At 32.7% G+C, this 19,737-nt stretch overlaps 7 protein-coding genes across 7 annotated transcripts; 6 read left to right on the plus strand and 1 right to left on the minus strand.

Moving 5' to 3' along the window:
• Positions 1–127: 127 nt before the first annotated feature.
• PCM1 (phosphoacetylglucosamine mutase PCM1) lies at positions 128–1,879 on the plus strand (the record flags this gene model as incomplete). Its single annotated transcript, XM_046079943.1, has 1 exon — positions 128–1,879. The coding sequence occupies one exon, from the start codon at positions 128–130 to the stop codon at positions 1,877–1,879; it is 1,752 nt and encodes a 583-aa protein (XP_045937256.1).
• Positions 1,880–2,278: 399 nt separating this feature from the next.
• KEL3 (Kel3p) lies at positions 2,279–4,234 on the plus strand (the record flags this gene model as incomplete). Its single annotated transcript, XM_046079944.1, has 1 exon — positions 2,279–4,234. The coding sequence occupies one exon, from the start codon at positions 2,279–2,281 to the stop codon at positions 4,232–4,234; it is 1,956 nt and encodes a 651-aa protein (XP_045937257.1).
• Positions 4,235–4,644: 410 nt separating this feature from the next.
• Positions 4,645–9,441, plus strand: SCDLUD_000956 (uncharacterized protein; the record flags this gene model as incomplete). Its single annotated transcript, XM_046079925.1, has 1 exon — positions 4,645–9,441. One exon carries the CDS (start codon positions 4,645–4,647, stop codon positions 9,439–9,441), a length of 4,797 nt encoding a protein of 1,598 aa, XP_045937258.1.
• Positions 9,442–10,011: 570 nt separating this feature from the next.
• HAT2 (Hat2p) lies at positions 10,012–11,253 on the plus strand (the record flags this gene model as incomplete). The annotated part of the gene is made up of 1 exon (XM_046081530.1): positions 10,012–11,253. One exon carries the CDS (start codon positions 10,012–10,014, stop codon positions 11,251–11,253), a length of 1,242 nt encoding a protein of 413 aa, XP_045937259.1.
• Positions 11,254–11,427: 174 nt separating this feature from the next.
• POL5 (DNA-directed DNA polymerase) lies at positions 11,428–14,757 on the minus strand (the record flags this gene model as incomplete). The annotated part of the gene is made up of 1 exon (XM_046079945.1): positions 11,428–14,757. One exon carries the CDS (start codon positions 14,755–14,757, stop codon positions 11,428–11,430), a length of 3,330 nt encoding a protein of 1,109 aa, XP_045937260.1.
• A 666-nt stretch (positions 14,758–15,423) lies between these two features.
• Positions 15,424–15,615, plus strand: ATP15 (F1F0 ATP synthase subunit epsilon; the record flags this gene model as incomplete). Its single annotated transcript, XM_046081393.1, has 1 exon — positions 15,424–15,615. One exon carries the CDS (start codon positions 15,424–15,426, stop codon positions 15,613–15,615), a length of 192 nt encoding a protein of 63 aa, XP_045937261.1.
• Positions 15,616–16,423: 808 nt separating this feature from the next.
• On the plus strand, positions 16,424–18,895 carry MDL2 (ATP-binding cassette permease MDL2; the record flags this gene model as incomplete). Its single annotated transcript, XM_046079946.1, has 1 exon — positions 16,424–18,895. One exon carries the CDS (start codon positions 16,424–16,426, stop codon positions 18,893–18,895), a length of 2,472 nt encoding a protein of 823 aa, XP_045937262.1.
• Between the last annotated feature and the right edge of the window lie 842 nt (positions 18,896–19,737).

Here is a 19,737-nt window from a genome sequence, read left to right on the forward strand (position 1 = left end):
GAATTGCAAAGCATCTATGAGAGCATATTTACCAAAGTATCATAATTTTAACTTTAATTGCCTATGCTGCCACTATTGCAGCTGTTAAAAACAAAGAATCATCAGAAATATTGAGTCATACAAAACAATGGAAAAGTTGATTAACTTACAATTACTAGAAAAATTATATAACAAAAATTGTACATCCAATAAGGGTTTCAAATATGCATATGGTACCGCCGGCTTTAGATACAATGCTGATGTTTTAAACACCGTTATGTTTACCACGGGTATATTGTCTGTTCTAAGATCCATTTATCTACAAAATAAAACAATAGGTATTATGATTACTGCTTCGCATAATCCACCACAAGACAATGGTGTTAAAATTGTTGAACCAATGGGGGAGATGTTGGATCAATCTTGGGAATCAATAGCTACTGATCTGGCCAACTCTGCTTCAAACAGTTATAATGACTTCATTACCTATTTAAACCATCTAATTAAAGATAAGGGTATTGACCTTATTGATACCTCTAATGGTATTGGATCCGTTATTGTTGGCAGGGATTCTAGAGAAAGTGGGCCAAGATTATTGGAGACAGTTTTAGATGCCGTCTATTGTTTTCAACATGATAGTACTGAAAGGGTTTCCAAAATTTTAGATGCTGGCATTTTAACCACTCCACAGTTACATTATTTAGTTTATAAAACTAATGTTGCAAAAACACTAGAAAAAAATGAAATTGGTATTGGCTGTTATTTTGATGATTTTACGAGAGCTTGGCTTGATTTGTGTGAATTATACGGTTTCAGCACCGAACACTTGAAATTTGCATTGACCATTGATGCAGCTAACGGTGTTGGCGGTTTTCAAATGGAAAAAATGATTTCATTACTATTCACCTCGTGTAAAACTACTGTAGATGGTGGAAATAGTACTAATATCTCAATTGTTAACAATGATTGGCAAAAACCTAATTTGTTAAATAATAAATGTGGTGCTGATTATGTGAAAACGAACCAATGCTTGCCAAATGGTGTCGTTTCTAATAGCAAATTCAGCACAGGAGGAGAAAACACACAAAAATTAAACTGTTCCTTTGATGGTGATGCTGATAGAGTAATATTTTACTATCAAGACAATGAGAATAAAAGTAGCTTTCATTTATTGGATGGAGACAGAATCTCCACTTTATTTGCCAAGTTTTTTCAGCACTTATTAAAGGAATCAGGTTTGTTGGATGCTTCTGATAATGATATTAAAGTAGGTGTTGTTCAAACTGCTTATGCTAATGGTAACTCTACTAAATATATTACCGAAGTATTGAAAATGGATGTTTCTTGTACACCAACAGGCGTAAAACACTTGCACCATGAAGCTGTTGAAAAATATGATATTGGTATTTATTTTGAGGCCAATGGTCACGGTACAATAGTGTTTTCCGAGAAAATTAAATCACTAGTGAATAATAGCATGTCTAATGGTAACAAAGCTTTGAAAACTATTGAAATTTTTACTAGGCTAATTAATAGAACTGTAGGGGATGCTATCTCCGATATGCTAGGTGTTTTGGCAGTATTGTGTATATTAAACTTGACTCCTCAAGATTGGTATAATGAATATTCAGATTTACCAAATAAATTGATTAAAGTTGTTGTTCCTGATAGAACTGTATTTAAAACCACTAATGCCGAAAGACAATTAGTTTCCCCGGCCGGTTTACAAGGTAAAATTGACGAATTAGTTAGTTCTTATGGTGCTGATAGCAGATCTTTTGTTAGAGCTAGTGGGACTGAAGATGCTGTTAGAGTCTACGCTGAATCTAGCACCAAAGAAATGGCTGAAAGTTTAGCCGAGAAAGTAGGTCAACTAGTAAGCAATTGTTGTGGTGAATAGATATATATTTTTATAAAATATAAACGATATAAATGCAGCGAGACTATATAAAAGAAAACAAAGGAAATATTTAAAAAAAAAAATTTAACTAGTTATTTTGTGCTTTAAAAAGGTTGAATTGAATTGAATTGTTTTTTTTTTTTTTTTTTTTTTTTTTTTTTTCTGCTGCTTAGTAAAACTTTTTAGATCCAATTAAAAAAATTTTTTTTTTTTTTTTTTTTTTTTTAATAGAAAAAATGTGAAGCATATTATTAAAAAGAAACTTACTTCAAACAACACAAGATTTGTTTTATAATATTACTCAAAGTACTGTATATAATTTATTTATACATATATTAAAAAAAAAAATGGTACAGCCTTTGTTTAATTATAACATAATCATACACAGAGAAATATACAATGGCTAAAAAGACGAAAAAGGATAAGGAGGCTAAGAAGGCTCGTGCCGAAGCTAAAAGTAAGAAAAACTCAATAAAAGCAGATGCAAAAAATAAAAAATTGGCTAAAAAGTTAGGCGATGTTGAAGAGAATGATTTGGATATTGAGGAAGTATTAGCTACTTTTAAGAAGGAACAAGAGCAATTCGAACAAGTCACTACCGTACCAATTCAAAAGCCATCCAAAAGAATAAGCCCATGTATATTCAGTAATCCACTACATGGTAAGTCTGAACTTTTGATTTTTGGTGGAGAAACTACGGTCGGTGGCAACACAGTTTTTTATAATGAGTTGCTAAGCTATAATCCTACCAATGATCAATGGAAAAAAACTACATCTCAAAACTCACCAATGCCAAGATCTTCAGCGGCTGTAGCTACACATCAAAGTGGGATTGCTTTGATCCATGGTGGCGAATTCTCTTCTCCCAAACAGAATACTTTTTATCATTACTCAGATACATGGTTGTTGGATTGTTCAACTAAAGAATGGACCAAAATAGAACAGAAAAACGGACCCAGCGCTCGTTCAGGTCATAGAATGACTAGTTGGAAAAATTACATAATTTTGCATGGTGGGTTCAGAGATCTGGGTACTTCAACAACGTATTTGAATGATTTATGGTTATTTGATATTACTACATACAAATGGAAGCAGGTTGTATTTCCGCCAAATCATTTGGTTCCAGACGCTAGGTCTGGGCATTCTTTGATTCCAGCACAAGATGGTGTCATTTTATGGGGTGGTTATTGTAAAGTTAAAGCTCGTAAAGGTTTACAAAAGGGTAAAATTTTGACTGACTGCTGGTTTTTGAAAATGAAATCAGATCCATCTGCTATTAGATGGGAAAGAAGGAAAAAACAAGGATTTCAACCTTCTGCCAGGGTCGGTTGCTCAATGTCTTACCATAAGGGCAGGGGCATTTTATTTGGTGGTGTGTATGATTTTGAGGAAACTGAGGAGACATTAGAGTCTATTTTTTTTAATGATCTATTTTCCTATCAAATTGAAACTAATAGATGGTACAATTTGTCACTAAGACCACAAAGAAAGAAAAATAAATTGCTTGTGAAAAATAATAATAAAAATAGAGATGACGAATTAGAAGAATTACTAAATAGTATTTTAGAGAAGGCAAATTTGAATGATAAAGCTAGCGGAGATTCAAATGATACTGCTGATGATGATGCTGCTAGAAATGAAATTGAAAATGAGCTACAAAAATTAGAAAATAATGACGATGCTTGTGGTTCTTGTGAAGAAGCTGAAAATAAAAAGGAATACGAAGTTTCTGGGAAATTACCACACGCAAGATTTAATGCAGCAACGGCCGTGGTTGATGACACCTTTTTTATTTTTGGTGGTGTATGGGAATATGGTGAAAAAGATTACAGTATTGACTCTTTCTATAGCATCGATTTAAATAAATTGGATGGTGTTAAAATTTTTTGGGAGGATCTAGAAGAAGTTACCAGAGCCGAAGACTTGGGTGACTTAGATAGTGATGATGACGAGGAGGAAGATGATGATGAAGAAGAGGAAGATGATGATGACGAAGAGGAAACTAAAAATGAAAAACTTATTGCAGAAGACGAAGAGGAAGAGGAAGAATATGGTGTTGATGCTGAAGAAGAGCCTGAAATTCCAGATCCGCGACCATGGCTGCCACATCCAAAACCATTTGAAACATTACGTGCCTTTTATTTGCGTACTGGTGCTGATTTCTTGACTTGGGCTATTTCAAATAAAAGGGATGCTAGAGGTAAACATTTAAAGAAGCATTCGTTTGATTTATGCCAAGACCGTTGGTGGGAAAGACGTGAACAAGTTCGTATTGAAGAAGATAAATTAGAAGAATTGGGTGGTATTGGTGAAGTTATTGAAAAAGACACATCAAAGAATGTCAAAAGAAGATGAAATTAATATACGCAGACTTTTATTTTTTTTTTTTTTTTTTTTTTTTTGTTTTGTTTAATATTTATCTATATATAAATTAATATAAATTTGTAGTTTTTGTTGTTTCGTAAGAAACATATGTCACATGTGCTGTAGATAGAGAATATTACAGGCTAAGGGAAACAAACTCGTACCTTTATATTTTTGACACTTTTATCTAGGACTAGAAAATGTTGAGAAAATAAATGTACGGGTGTGTATATTTATTTTCTATCTGCCTGTTCGTCATATGCATGGCTGCTTCTAAATACTATCTTTCCTTTTATAATATTATATTAATTAAGTTATACGTAATTTATATAAGAAGTCCCTTTTACATAAGCTAAAAGAGACTAAGGTGTATATTCATATTAACAGGTATATTACATAATATGAATCATTCTATTGATCGGTTAGATCAGCTATTCGCTCAACAGGTTATGAGCCCTGAGGCAATACCCGAAGTACTCTACAAATTAAAAGGAAATTCCAACTATAAAAAATGGTGTGACGAATTTACTTATATGTTAACAGCCTTTAACCCATATATTGTGAGTTTCTTGCAAACTGGTCTATTAAACATACCAGACATTAATAATGCTGATACATTTGTTACCACTAGAATGCTTACCACGGCTAGTCGAATTGCAGACATGGCCATCAGAAAATCTCTCGATGAAAATACATTAGATACATATACAGCTGCCACAAATGCTTTTCGGGGCACAAATTATTATCTAAGAACCAAGGCCGGCTGGGATAGCTTGAATGAGATGTATTCCTCCGGTACTTTGAGATCCTACTATGATGCCATGAGCAAGAAGCCTACACCTTATACCTTAACTTCTTCCATTTCGACATGTACTGAAGTTATAAATCATCTAGTCGAATTAGATGACTTGAGAATGACAAACTCAGTTTTATACCAAAGTGCCTTATTTTTAGATTATTGTCCAGCAATTGCTGATATGGTGATTGATAAGTATGGTGATTCCACAGATGTCACTGTTAATCAGATTAAATTGTATTTGACTAATAAGTCAGCAACAAGAAAGAATAAAGACAATGCCATAAATCCATTATCTTCTGCTTTTCTTTCTCAATCTTCAACCCTCAATACATCACAGAAAATCCAAAATGGTGATGCTTTTACTAAGGTCTCAGCCAAAAATCAAAGATATAACAGAGAAACAAAGTATAGGTGCAAGTTATGCGACAAAGATCATAAAACTATCAATTGTCCCGATATTGAGAAATGTAGAGAAATATTACAAAAAACCAAAAGTAGCGCATTCTTCTCAAACGGAAATTCTAAATCCCGAAAATGTGATAATTTTGTCAAATCTGAACCTATTTGGTGTTTAGATAGTGGATGTTCAGCACATATGACTGATAATAGGAGTTGTTTTACAGAACTACTACCATGTAACACAACAGTTAATGGTATTGGTGGAAAGAGATTAACGGCAGAAGGAATAGGAACTGTTAATATAAATGGAACTGTCTTCAGGGATGTTTTATATGTACCTGATCTTCAGAACAATCTAATTTCTGTTAGGAAAATTAGGAGTGAAGGTTATGACATTGTATTCAAGAAAGACGGTACCGTCTGGCTACATGGAAAAGATGTGTTACGTCAGGTTGGTATTGAAACTAAGGGCGGTATTTATTCTTGGTGTGGTGATTCCTTTGCTTTCTGCTCTCTTGCTGCGGACAACCTATCGTTTGGCCCAGTCTCACAAAAGATTGCAGCTTCCTCATCAAGTGCACCAATCTGGCATGCTAAATTAGGACACCCCAGTGTTAAATATTATAATGCCGCTGCCCGGATATTTGGAAAACCAATTTTGAACTCTGAGAAGTATTCTAAATGCCCAACCTGTCAATTGTCAAAAGGTATCCATGACAAGTCGACATCTTCAACCACTACGTATAAACAACCACTGTCTGTCATCATGGTTGATATCTGTGGTGGCTTTCGATATAAAGAACAAACTGAAGCTAGATATTTTCTAACAATAGTTGATGCTTTCTCCCGATATATAACTGTTATATCCTTAAAGCGCAAATCTGATGCCACATCCTCATTGATTACATGGATAACCCAAATTGAGAATTTCTTTGCTGCAAATGGTTACAATTATCGACTTGGTACTATTAGATCTGATCATGGTGGTGAATTTGACAACAATAATTTTCATGAATATCTTCAAAAGAAAGGGGTGAAACATGAATTCACCGTATCACATTCCAGTTATCAAAATGGAATTGCTGAGCGTACACATCGTACTATCGAAGAACGAATGAGAGCATTGATGATTGGAGGAAAGGTACCACCCTATTTGTGGACAGAGGCACTACAAACTTCTGTCTATATTATCAACAGGACACCTCGTCCATTTAACAATAACAAAATACCATACTGTATCTGGTTTAATAAATCTCCCAAATCTATTAATATAGAACATCTACATGTATTTGGATGTGCTGCGTATGTTACATTACCAGAGTCTAATCGTGATGGAAAATTGATGCCAAACTCTATCCTTGGTGTTTTTGTTGGTTATGATAGCTCTCACAAAGCCTATAGGATTTATCATATTGATAGTGCTAAGATTTTTGTTGCAGCTAATAGAGATATTGTTTTTGATGATACTATGTTTCCATTTGCCTACTCATCTGACTCGTCAAAAGCCTATAATTTTGCTGATTCAAAAGTTACAGGACCCCCTAAGTATCCATCTATTGGATCAACCCAAACTAATTCATCTATTAATCCTAGTATGGCTAGTAAAGGAACTTACCTACCACCAATGACATCTATGATAAACAATATCAATACCTCATCTTTATCGTCTGACTCAGACGGGGATATAATTCTACCAGATGATAAAAAGACCTTTGACTCATTACAGAATAACAAAATTGCTAATACAACCAATTCTGACTTAGTTCCCTTAGCAACAAACTCAATTATTCATCGAATGCCTGATGATTCCCCAATGCCGTACATCGGACATCAGCCTGTTGAAAGTACTCAAACTGGGTTAGATACCATTCTCCCTCCTAGGCAATCATGTATTGCTGCAAATCCTATCAAACAATTATCAGTTCTCCCAACCAATTATGAAACTGGTGAACATACCTCTAAAGAAAAATTAGCTTCCTTGGACAGCCTTGTTCCCTTCTCAAACAGTTCATCCTTGCCTGCTACAGAATCATCTGAATCCATTCCTTCTCCTGATTTTTCAAAACTATTACCAGACTCGCAGAAATTACTAACCACTTCAGTTCAACCACTTGAAGTTGGTGAAGCAACAGCTCCTTTCCTTGGATCGTCATCAGTGGCTCCCTTTTTCATTCCCCATGGTGGGAATACACCACTTACCTCTCAGCTTTTGGATCTTGCTTTACCATCTACTTCTATATCTTCCTCACCATCAACATCAGAAAATTCCTCTTCGACTGTACCATCACTAAATGAATTACCATTATTACCAGCTTCAACTGGAACAACAGATTCCTTAGTCCATACATCGCCTGACGTTTTTGATCAGACTGAAACCAACGCTACTGAGGGTTATTCATCCACTGCTATTAAACGTTCCCATACAGCAGCATTTCCTGAGCACTCTAATATTGCTTTATCTGCTATGGCCTATTTTGGAACCCATGATGATAAAATACCACAAAACTTTAGTGCTGCATTAAAAGGTCCAAATGGTAAAAAATGGAAAAGTGCGTGTCAACAGGAATTAAATTCGCTTGTTGAAAATCACACGTTTGATTTGGTTTCTCCTCCATCCGACACTAAAACTATAGGTTCTCGTTGGGTCTTTACCATTAAGGATTCAGGGTTGTACAAAGCCCGTTTAGTTGCCCAAGGTTTTACACAGCGTGCTGGTATTGATTACAATGAAACATTTGCTCCTGTTATTCGTTATAGCAGCGTTCGTTTGTTTCTTGCTGTTGCTGCGTCTCGTGGTTTCCTAATCCACCAAATGGATGTAACCACGGCATTTCTAAATGCACCTATTGATACACCCATATATGTCCGTCCTCCTGTTGGTTATCCACATGCTCCTGGCATGGTGTGGAAATTGAATAAAAGCTTATATGGTTTGAAACAAGCGCCTCTTCTTTGGAACCAAACTATAGCTGGAAAATTAGCCCATATAGGCTTTACAAAACATCCATCTGAGCATGGGTTGTTTGTTTGTTGCAATAACTCCGATGAAACTTTTGTTGCACTCTATGTTGATGATTTATTGATTGCCGGTAGCTCTTCTGCTAATGTTTCTAAAGTCAAGCATTACTTGTCCGAGTGTTTCCAGATGAAAGATCTTGGACCTGCTTCAAAATTTCTTGGTATGAACATAACGCAATCTCCACAAGGAATTTCGGTCTCTCTATCCGATTATATTTCAAAATTGCTTGTTGAATTTGGACCTCCATTTAAACCCATTCATACTCCACTAGATAAACATGCCGATTTATTTTCTTCAATTGAACCTCCAACTTCCGATATCACTAGATTTCAAAGCATGGTGGGAAAACTGCTATTTGCTTCGAATACTGTGAGATATGATATTGCTTTTGCTGCTTCATTTTTATCTCGGTTTCTCAAATCGCCTACAAATGTGCATCTGAAAGCTGCTAGAAGAGTTGTTGACTATCTAATTACTACTAAAGATTTTAGTCTCACTTATAAAAAAGGTATTCCGTCTCATCTTACTGTCTACAGTGATGCATCCTATGCCGATGATAAGACGGATATGCATTCTACCTGTGGATACATCACAGTTTACAGTGGTGCACCCATTACGTGGAGTTCCAAGAAAATTAAAGTAATGTGCTTATCTTCTACTGATGCAGAATATATATCCATGAGTGAAGCGTGTAAAGAAGCATATTGGTTAACTGACATATTTAATGGCCTGAACATTGAAATACCATCTATTGATTTGATGGCTGATAACACATCTGCAATTGCACTTGCTAAACATCCAACACAACACAACCGTACAAAACACATTAACGTAAAATATCACCACATAAGAGAAGCCGTTGAAACCAAAAAGGTAAACATTCAATTTTTAAAAACAACAGAACAACCAGCTGATATGATGACCAAACCTCTCTCAAGAGCTTTACACGAAAGATGCCGTGACACCTTTATTACTACTTAATACTATACAAAGACTATGATAATATTAAGTAAGGGAGAGTGTTGAGAAAATAAATGTACGGGTGTGTATATTTATTTTCTATCTGCCTGTTCGTCATATGCATGGCTGCTTCTAAATACTATCTTTCCTTTTATAATATTATATTAATTAAGTTATACGTAATTTATATAAGAAGTCCCTTTTACATAAGCTAAAAGAGACTAAGGTGTATATTCATATTAACAGGTATATTACATAATATGAATCATTCTATTGATCGGTTAGATCAGCTATTCGCTCAACAGAAAAGCCCATGAAAAAAATTATTTTATTTTATTTCTTTTTTTTTTTTTTTTTTTTTTAATGTGCATTATTCATCTAAAATTAAACGCGGATTTTGTGTTCACAATAAAGAATTTGACCGGTTTTTTATTTCAAGAATTCCGGTGTGATTCGGACAAAAGAATATTATCTCATTTTCAAGTTTAATTTAGTTCCCATTTTTGAATCGTTCTCTACTAAAGCCATGCATACTTTTTAATAAAGTTAGTTTTACTTTTACTTTTTTTTTTTTCTTTTTTAAAATAGGCTATGAAAATAGAACTGCTACATCTGAATACCAACTACCACGCAATGTCTGAAGAATTGGCTCAGCCTACAACTATTGAAGATGAATATGAATTATGGAAGTCAAACGTTTCCTTAATGTACGATTTCTTAAGTGAAACCCGTTTATTGTGGCCAACATTAACAGTCGAGTGGCTTCCATCATTAGAAACTGAGAACATAAGGCAAGAATTTATCATTGGCACATTGACGACAGGTGCTGAAAAAAATTTTTTAAAGATTGCAGCCATAGATTTACCGGAAGAAGTAATTAAGGACGAGTGTAACAATGATAATGAAAAGGATGACGATACCGAAGCTGGTAGCACACACTCTAAAATTAAAATTGTTAAAAAATTTGCACATGAAGAGGAGGTTAATAGAGCTAGATATATGCCCCAGAACACAGATTTGATTGCAACGATTAATGGTTCAGGTACAGTATTCTTATATGATAAATCTAAAAATAAACAAGAAGCTTTGGTATCTAAGTTTGTTGCACATACTGAAAACGGGTACGGTTTATCATTTAATCCAAATATTAAAAATCAGCTATTATCATGTTCAGACGATAAAACTGTCGCGTTATGGGACATAACTAATAATAAAGCGCCTTTGCATTTTATTGAGCCCCATGTAGATATGGTTAACGACTGTAAATGGAGCAATTTCAATGAAGCCTTGTTTGGTTCCGTATCTGAAGATAAACATTTGTATTTATATGATACAAGATGCACTAAAAAAAATATGATAATAGGGGATATTCAAGCCGAGTCTTCGTTCAACACTTTATCATTTAGTAAGCATTCGCACAATTTATTTGCCGCTGCAGGTACTGATTCATTGGTATATTTATATGATATGAGAAACCTATCTAAGCCGTTACATGCAATGGAGGGACACACTGACTCTGTATCAACGCTAGACTTTTCGCCACATAGAGACGGTATTATATTATCCAGTGGTGCTGATAGAAGAGTTATAACATGGGATATAACCCAGTTTGGTGCCGAATTACCTCCAGAAGATGCTGAAGATGGTGTTCCTGAGTTATTAATGATGCATGGTGGTCATAGAAGCAGTGTCAATGACTTTTCTATAAATCCAAATATTCCTTGGTTGGTGGCTAGTGCTGAAGAAGAAAATATTTTACATATTTGGAAAGTTTCTAAAAGGCTAACTACAACTGAATTCACCGCTAAGTATGATATCAAGTCATTGGAATAGTTGATAATTAAGCATATATATGAGAGGGAAAAGATACCTCTTTTTTTTTTTTTCTTTTTTTTTTTTTTATTCTTCATGTTACATATTACATTTATATTATAATTTTTTTTTTTTTTTTTTTTTTTTTTTTTTTTTTTTTTGTTTAGTATATAATTTTAAGTTGTACATTAATATCTATTTTTCTTGGCTAGTTTGTTGTTTTTTTTTGGCCGCTATCCAATTAACGTACTCTGTGAAAAAGTTTTGTGTTATTTTAACAGACGGGTCGCTAGACCATTTTTTCATTGTATTTGAATACCTATCAATAATATCATCAAATAATCCTACTTCATTGTCATTATCTCCATTTGTTTTTAATGTATGGATAATTTTACACAAAAATAGGGATGTTGTAGATGCAACGGATAAATATAGGTTTGGAAATTGTCCAATTTTGGGTTTCAATACTAGTTCATGGATATCATCTAAAAGTGCAGTACTATATTTAATTAAATTTTTACTGTCTTTTTTAGCAGCATTTCCAATTTTAACTTTACAAATTCTTGTCTTGATTAATTTGGTAACTTTCTCGGCCAATTGTCTGCTCAAAGTGTTTCTGATGCATTGAATAAAAGGTTTGCACATTGACAATAATAACATTAAATGTTGCGAACTAATACCAATATCGTTAATAGCACTATGTTCTACACATTTAATATATTCTTCTAAAAGATCAACATTTTTCTGTTTAAAAGATGTAACTGTTTCTCTTGCATTTTGAACTTCAACTTTTCTTTGATTACCGGTATTAATTTTTTCCAAGGCTTCTTTTCTATGTTTAAAAATTGAGGATAAGTGTTCATCTAATTCCATCATTTTTTCATCATCCAAATCTTCATCTTCATCGTCATCATCACTAATATTATCATCACTGTCGTCTAAGTCATCAAATCTAATTTCACCATTGCTATTTAATATATTTTCTGGAAGATTCAAAGCCTTGGCTAACGCGCTGGTGGCTTCTTTATCGATCTTTCCGATTTCTTCATGATTTTGATTTTCAATATCCTCTTCCTCTTCTTCCTCTTCCTCTTCTTCCTCTTCCTCTTCTTCCTCTTCCTCTTCTTCTTCCTCTTCTTCTTCTTCTTCCTCTTCTTCTTCTTCTTCTTGTAATTCATAATCGCTCTCAAATAAAAGAGTAAACCCCTTTTTATTTTCCCTTGTTGACAAAGAATTCAATAAAACATCGATTTCTTTTTGTTTAATGACAGGCATAAACAACCTCCACACAATTATACTTATTTTTTTTAAAAAAGACTTTTGTTGGGCCAATAAAGATAATAATATTTCCGTAATACCCACAAAAGAAATATCTTCCTGTGTGTCATGGGTATATTCTGCAAAAAAAGTAGTTAGATCATCCAAAATAGATAAAGATTCAGTGTCGCCAGAATATAATTGTAGCAAATTAATAGTCAACAACAACTCCAAACCTTGGAAAACTCCCCTTTGTACATTAGTCTCGGTACTAATATCAGCGTTCAGTAACTCTTTTATTTCAGTTAAAACAGACAATGAGTTTAACTTGATATTAATTAGCGACTCATCTGGCTTATATACTAATGGTTTGTTTCCATCTTCTTCTTTGGTGACAGTTAGTTGTAAAACAAAATAGGGCCACTGTAAATTATCTTGATTTTTGGTATCATAACCACTAGAAACATTATTCGTTGAAATCAAATCTCCTAAAACAGAATATAATTTTTGTAAAGCTTTATAATTAATGGAACTCTCAGCATCTGTACTAATTTCATGTTCTTGATCTCTAATGTTCTTGGTGCTTTTCTCATTTTCATTATCGGCCTTAAAAAATGCTACATCCACAAGTTTTTCTAAAATTAGCTTTACCCATTCAATACCACCACCATCAATACTTAAAGCTTTGGATCTATGGGAACGAACAATATGTAATAAACAATCTAACGCAAAGTTAACCATTTTACCTTTATCCGCATCACTTTCTTCATTAGCAGAATTATTCATAATATTTTTTAAAATCATTTGAGTTAAACAACACAAGTTATCATTATCTAATTGTTTATTATTCAATAGGCTGCTTGTAAAATTCGATTTAGTTAGCTGGTCAAAGTTAACAAGTCCACGAGTAAACCACAAATTTTCTAAGATTGGAATAATTTTGCTACAATTTCCATTTAAACGAAGAATTTTGATGATGTCATCAAAAACAGAGTGACACAGTTTATACAACATTCTTTCCTTATCAGAAGATTGATTAATAATGGTGCGTATTAAATTGTTGGAAAATAAAACTGGAATTGAATCAGCTGGCAAAATTTCTAAACTTTTTTTAAAAATTAAGAGTCCAATATATTTTCGTTCATTAGAAGCCTTTTCAGCAAAAAAAATTTCATCAACAACAGGTTTCCAAAAATCAGAAATTTGGATTATCCCCATACTATTGCTGGCAGAGTTGGACTTTTGTTTCTTTGACGAGCCCTTAGCAATTTTTCTCTTTTTATGAGCACGCTTTCCATCATCATTTGATGCATTGCTAGATAAAACTTTTAGTAAATGGCCCCAAACAAAATGTAAACGAGGAGACCAGAACCCCTTCGGTTTAGAAGTACTACTGTTTCCATCAACAGTGGTATTATTTAGCGCTTCCTTCATTACTAAAGCTAAAGTTTTCAAATTCCCGTGTGACAAAGGGTCATTATTTTTCCACTTTAAATTGTTGGTATTATTTTTATTCTTAAAAGTTATGTGCTTTAATCCGTCGTTGTTTTTTATAAGTATACTTGTAGTGGGACATTCGTAAATAAACCATAGATAAACCGCCAAGCCTTCTTTAGTTAGCGTCAACGAATTCTCATCTAAAGCGCTCAAAATTTCTTCAATGTGTGATATATCAACAATAAGTGGAGTCAGTTTGGTGATAAAATTGTAAACCGTAAATAGACAAGGTTCAGAAATCCAAGTTTTCCCTAAGGAAATATGGATTAAATGATTAACAAAAGCAATACTAAACTGCATATTAATGGCTTTGCTGTCACCGTTACTAGGAATAAAAAAGATTTTAGAAAATAACGGCTCATTAAGAAGACATTGTAGACCAAATAATAAACCAAACAAATTTTGTCTTTCTTCTTTATTAGTACTGTTGCCACTTAAAGTTTTAAATAAAATATTATCAATATATTCATCAATACTGGACAGTTCCCTAGTTTCTAATCCTAGATTAATAACCTCTGTCAAGCATAAAGAATACCCTAATCTGGCACCGCTTCTATTAGATGCCAAACCCTTGGTCAATCTATCTAAAACATATGAATATTCACTAGTAAACAGACTAGCGCTGTCTTCTTTGAGAAGATTTAATTGTTTAATTATAGAGATAGCACTTTCCACTCTTTCCTTTTCTAAATCAGAAGCCAACTTGAAAAATAAATCCCTGTTGACTTTATTAGTAGTATTATCCATTTTTGTATTGTTAGAAGCTGTCATATTCTGAGATGAGATAAACAAAATGTAAAGCACAGCTTATAATATTATTTTTTTAATTGATTACTTTGAAGAGTGGGGGGGGGGGGGGGAGAGAGAGAAACACTTTCTTATTTATTAGAACCAATAAATAATTGTTCAGTGAATTTAATTTCAAAAATGAGTAACAAATTTTTCAAGGAAAAAAAAAAAAAGAAAAGAGGAAAAAAACATTCATAGTGATAGATAAAATGGACCATGTCCGTATATATTATATATCCGTTGTACGATATTTTCGGATTATGCATATATATCACTTTATACTAACCAATAGATTTCTTGTTATATAATTTAGGGGGGGGGGTGAGGTAGAAGAAATAATGTATTAATTATTTAACGAATAAAAAGTATTTGTCTTTGTTGGTGTACGGGTGAGTAGACATAAAGTGCTGTCACTTAGAACAATACGTAGCATCCGTTTTTATTAGTATTTTCAAACTTTTTTTTTTTTTTTTTTTTTTTTTTTTTCTCATTCATATACTCGATTACTTTTACGAAAAAATAGAATGTGGGAATAAAAGCAAAGTTATGTTAAAATTAAAATTAAATTAAATTAAGTTAAACTAAATTAAAGTCAACTTAAAATAAAATAAAATAAAATAAAATAAAACACAAAATAAACGATAAATAATGTCTGCTGTTTGGAGAAAAGCTGGTTTAACTTATAACAGTTACGTTGATGTGGCTGCTAAAATTTTGCGTAGTAGTTTGAAGCAAGAATTCAAAACTACTGCTGTTTTGGAAAGATCTAAGACTGATGTGCATTTTGTCACTTTCAAGAAAAATGGTGAACCAAATGAGCCAACTCCTTTGAAAAAATGAGTAATTGATTAAAATAAAATAAAATAAAATAAAAATAAAAATAAAAGGGCAAGAGAAAGGAAATAGAAATGGAAATGGAGCAAGAATATGGTAAAGACTGCCTGGGTTTTTTCAATGTTTTTTTTTTTTTTTTTATTTTATTTAATTCTGTTTATATCAAATTGTTATCTTAATAATATTAGTATCACTTTTATATTTCTATTCTTTTATATTTTTAGTTTTCAATCATTCCCTTTTTGTTTTTGTTTTTGTTTCAAGAGATGGAAAAGGAAGATGGTGTTTCTTCCATAGGTGGCAGAATGGTTTGTAAATCAAATGTATATATACATATATATATATATAATATTGGCATCCTATTGAGAATGAAGATTCTTTAATCTTTGTTAATATGTAAAGAGAAAGAAAAGAGTATTAAATTATTGTTAATCATAGTAATAATATTCAATTTACACCCATACACCCAATCAATATATTTATGTACACACACACACACAAACACACGCACATCTCATAACCAATTCAATATTTTAAAATAAATCCCATTAAAAAAAAACATTGAAAAAAACTTCCTTTTTTCATTCTTTCCTCATTTACAGTCTCTTTATATATATATATATATATATATTTACATATTTATATTGAAGAAAAATTATCATAAGAACGTTGCGTTTACTGTTTACAAATAAAATACTCATATATAACTATTGATTTAATTTAAATTTAAAAAAATTTTTTTTTTTTCCCCCTCTATTTCCAACCGTTTTCCCATCTTTTAATACTTTACTATAACCCAACCATTGACAAAACAATGTTTGTTGTAAAGAAAATGCGATTTACTAACCCCCCATTTCAAAGTTTAAATATCAAAACGCTAAAAAATATCTCTAATAGTTCTATTTCTAGCGGAAATATTAGGCAATTCCATAATTATCGACCAATACCATCAACACTGCCACTGTTAACCAGAATAGAATATGGTTCCTTATTATCGAAAAACACTAATAATATTCATTTTTATCACCGACCAAAAACCTCAACAAATCACACAAGTACAATCCCATCTCTACTAATAAATAACACAAATAATGGAGGTCTACGATTTAATATACACATCCGCACCGGTATCAATAGTGGTGCTTTTAAATATTTTCACACAACTTCTAAAGCATATTCGCAAAGTACAATAAACCCTGATACTACGAATACTAAAAAGCCAGCAACATCAAATGGACATAAAGAGCTACTGAGATTGTTGAAATTGGCTAAATATGACTGGAAATTATTATCTGTCGCATTAATATTATTGATTTTTTCGTGTGTAATTGGAATGTTAATACCTAAAGTTATTGGTATGGTTTTAGATGCTACAAAAGACGCCGTTTTTAATAATGATAATAATAGCGATCATAAAATCACAAGTATTGATGACATGTCCCCTATTATCTGGGGTTTATCTATGCCAGATTTCTTGTGGGTGGTAGCTGGTGCACTAATTATAGGACAGGCAGCCTCTTTTGGTCGTGTTGTTTTATTGAGAATATTAGGTGAGAAACTAGTTGCTAGATTAAGAGCTAATGTAATGAAAAAAACCCTACATCAGGATGCCGAGTTTTTTGATAGAAATAAAGTTGGTGATTTAATTTCAAGACTAAGTTCTGATGCCTATGTAGTATCCAGATCAATGACACAAAATATCAGTGATGGTTGTAAAGCTGTCATTTGCGGTGGTGTTGGCATTGGCATGATGCTCAATATTTCAACTTCTTTGTCTGGCGCATTATTTATCTTTGCGCCTATATTGCTTTTTGGCGCATCTTTATATGGTAAAAGAATTAGAATTATTTCTAAAAAATTACAAGAATCAACAGGTAATTTGACAAGAGTTGCCGAAGAACAGTTAAGCGGAGTCAAGACAATCCAATCCTTTGTCGCAGAAGGTAAAGAACTACATAGATATGACAAATCTATTAGGCAGGTTTTTCATGTGGGCAGAACTGAAGCATTCACAAACGCCACTTTTTTCTCTTCAACTAATATGTTGGCTGACATAAGCTTTCTTATTGTTTTGGCTTATGGCTCTCATCTAGTTTTGCAAGGTGGTTTGACTATTGGTGACTTAACTGCATTTATGATTTATACTGAATACACCGGTAATGCAATGTATGGCTTATCTAATTTTTATTCTGAATTAATGAAGGGTGCTGGTGCAGCTTCAAGATTATTTGAATTAACCGATAGGAAACCGGTTATTTCTTCTACAAAGGGTGAGCATTTTATCACCAGAGATTTTAAATGTGGTTCAAGCATTAGATTTGAAAATGTCTCATTTTCCTACCCGACAAGACCAGGCAATAAAATTTTCAGCGATTTAACTTTTAATATTGAAGCTGGGTCAAATGTTTGCTTTGTTGGGCCTAGTGGTAGGGGAAAGTCCACTATAACTTCTTTATTGTTGAAATATTATTTGCCCTCGACCGGCACTATCTATATTGATGGCCAGGATATTAATAAGATAAGCGCCAAGTCTTTAAGACGTTCGTTAGGTGTTGTCCAGCAGGAACCTATTCTAATGTCAGGAACAGTTCGAGATAATATTGCATATGGGTTGGATTATAAACCCACATTGGAAGAGATCAGAGGTGTCGCTAAAAAAGCCTTTTGTTTCGATTTCATCACGAAATTTCCCCAAGGCTTTGATACAGTTATTGGTGCGCGTGGCGCTTTGTTAAGTGGTGGCCAAAAACAAAGAATTTCTATCGCCAGAGCCTTGTTGAAAAAACCTAAGATCTTGATTTTAGATGAAGCTACCTCGGCTTTAGATGTGGAGAGTGAAGGCGCTATCAATTACACTTTGGGTCAATTGATGAAGAGTAAAGAGTGTACCATCATCAGTATTGCTCATAGGTTGAGTACTATTCGCCGATCCGAAAATGTTATTGTTTTAGGTAATGATGGTTCTGTTGTCGAAACCGGTAAGTTTAAAGAATTGTATGCAAAACGTGACAGTGCATTGTTTAAGTTATTGAATGAACCTAAAAAACTGGAAACACTAATACCATCACCATTACTATTAAAGAGTGGCGATATTAACAATAATTTGGGTGATCCTGCATATAAAGAATCTGAAGATAAATCAACTGTAGCAAAGCAAGATTCCGACGATAAGAAGAAAAACAATGAAGAGGATGATTTTGAAGTCAAAAAGGCCAAGGATGAAGTTATAGAGCATGTTTATGAAGATATTAATTCAGATCAAAAATCATCACAGTTAAGACCATGATAAAGTGAGCAGGAAACAACATTCTCGTTAGAAGGAGTATCTAAAGAAGAAAAACGGTAAAATCACTATTTATTAATTTTTTTATTTTTTATTATCATTATGATTAATTGACCTATATATATATGTGTGTATATATGTACACGTATTATTTTTATATACAACCATTTTCCTTTTTTTTTTTTTTTTTTTTTTTTTTTTTTTTACTATTTTACTTTAATGCCAATATTCACTCACATTTATTATATGATGTCAGATAAAATATGCCTTTATTTTTATCTTTGTATAACTTTTGATATTAATAGAATTTGGAAGGGATGGGGGAAATAAAATAAAATAAAATAAAATAAAATAAAATAAAATAACCATAGATTGTTACATGTTTATACATTTCCATGACAATGTACACGACAGCCCATTGCTTAAATAGCAACAATTTTTGCTTTTTCCTTTTTTCCCCAATAGGAGATTTAAATGGAAAAACGCTAAAAACTTTCAAAGTTTGCTACGAGTATTTTTACGCGTGTAAATGTTCATTTAGAAATTACACGTGACTTTTATTTTTCGCGTCTGAGTTAAATGTCTGGTGTTATTATCAAAGGCTACTTTTAAAAATGTTTCAGAAAAATAAAAAATAAATTCCTGTTGTAGAAATGTAAGAGATAAGTTTTGATTTTATTCCTATTTTTGCCAATATATATATATTCTTTTTACCTCCCTTTTCTAATCTTCCCAATGTGTAAGTTGCTTTATATTCTTCATTACTCAAAGCTCCATTCAATTAGTCCATGTTCTTTTACATTATATAACTGGCATATATTAATCGAAAAAAAAAAAAAAAAAAA

Source organism: Saccharomycodes ludwigii, chromosome I, assembly GCF_020623625.1.
Source record: "Saccharomycodes ludwigii strain NBRC 1722 chromosome I, whole genome shotgun sequence".
Lineage (NCBI taxonomy): Eukaryota > Fungi > Ascomycota > Saccharomycetes > Saccharomycodales > Saccharomycodaceae > Saccharomycodes > Saccharomycodes ludwigii.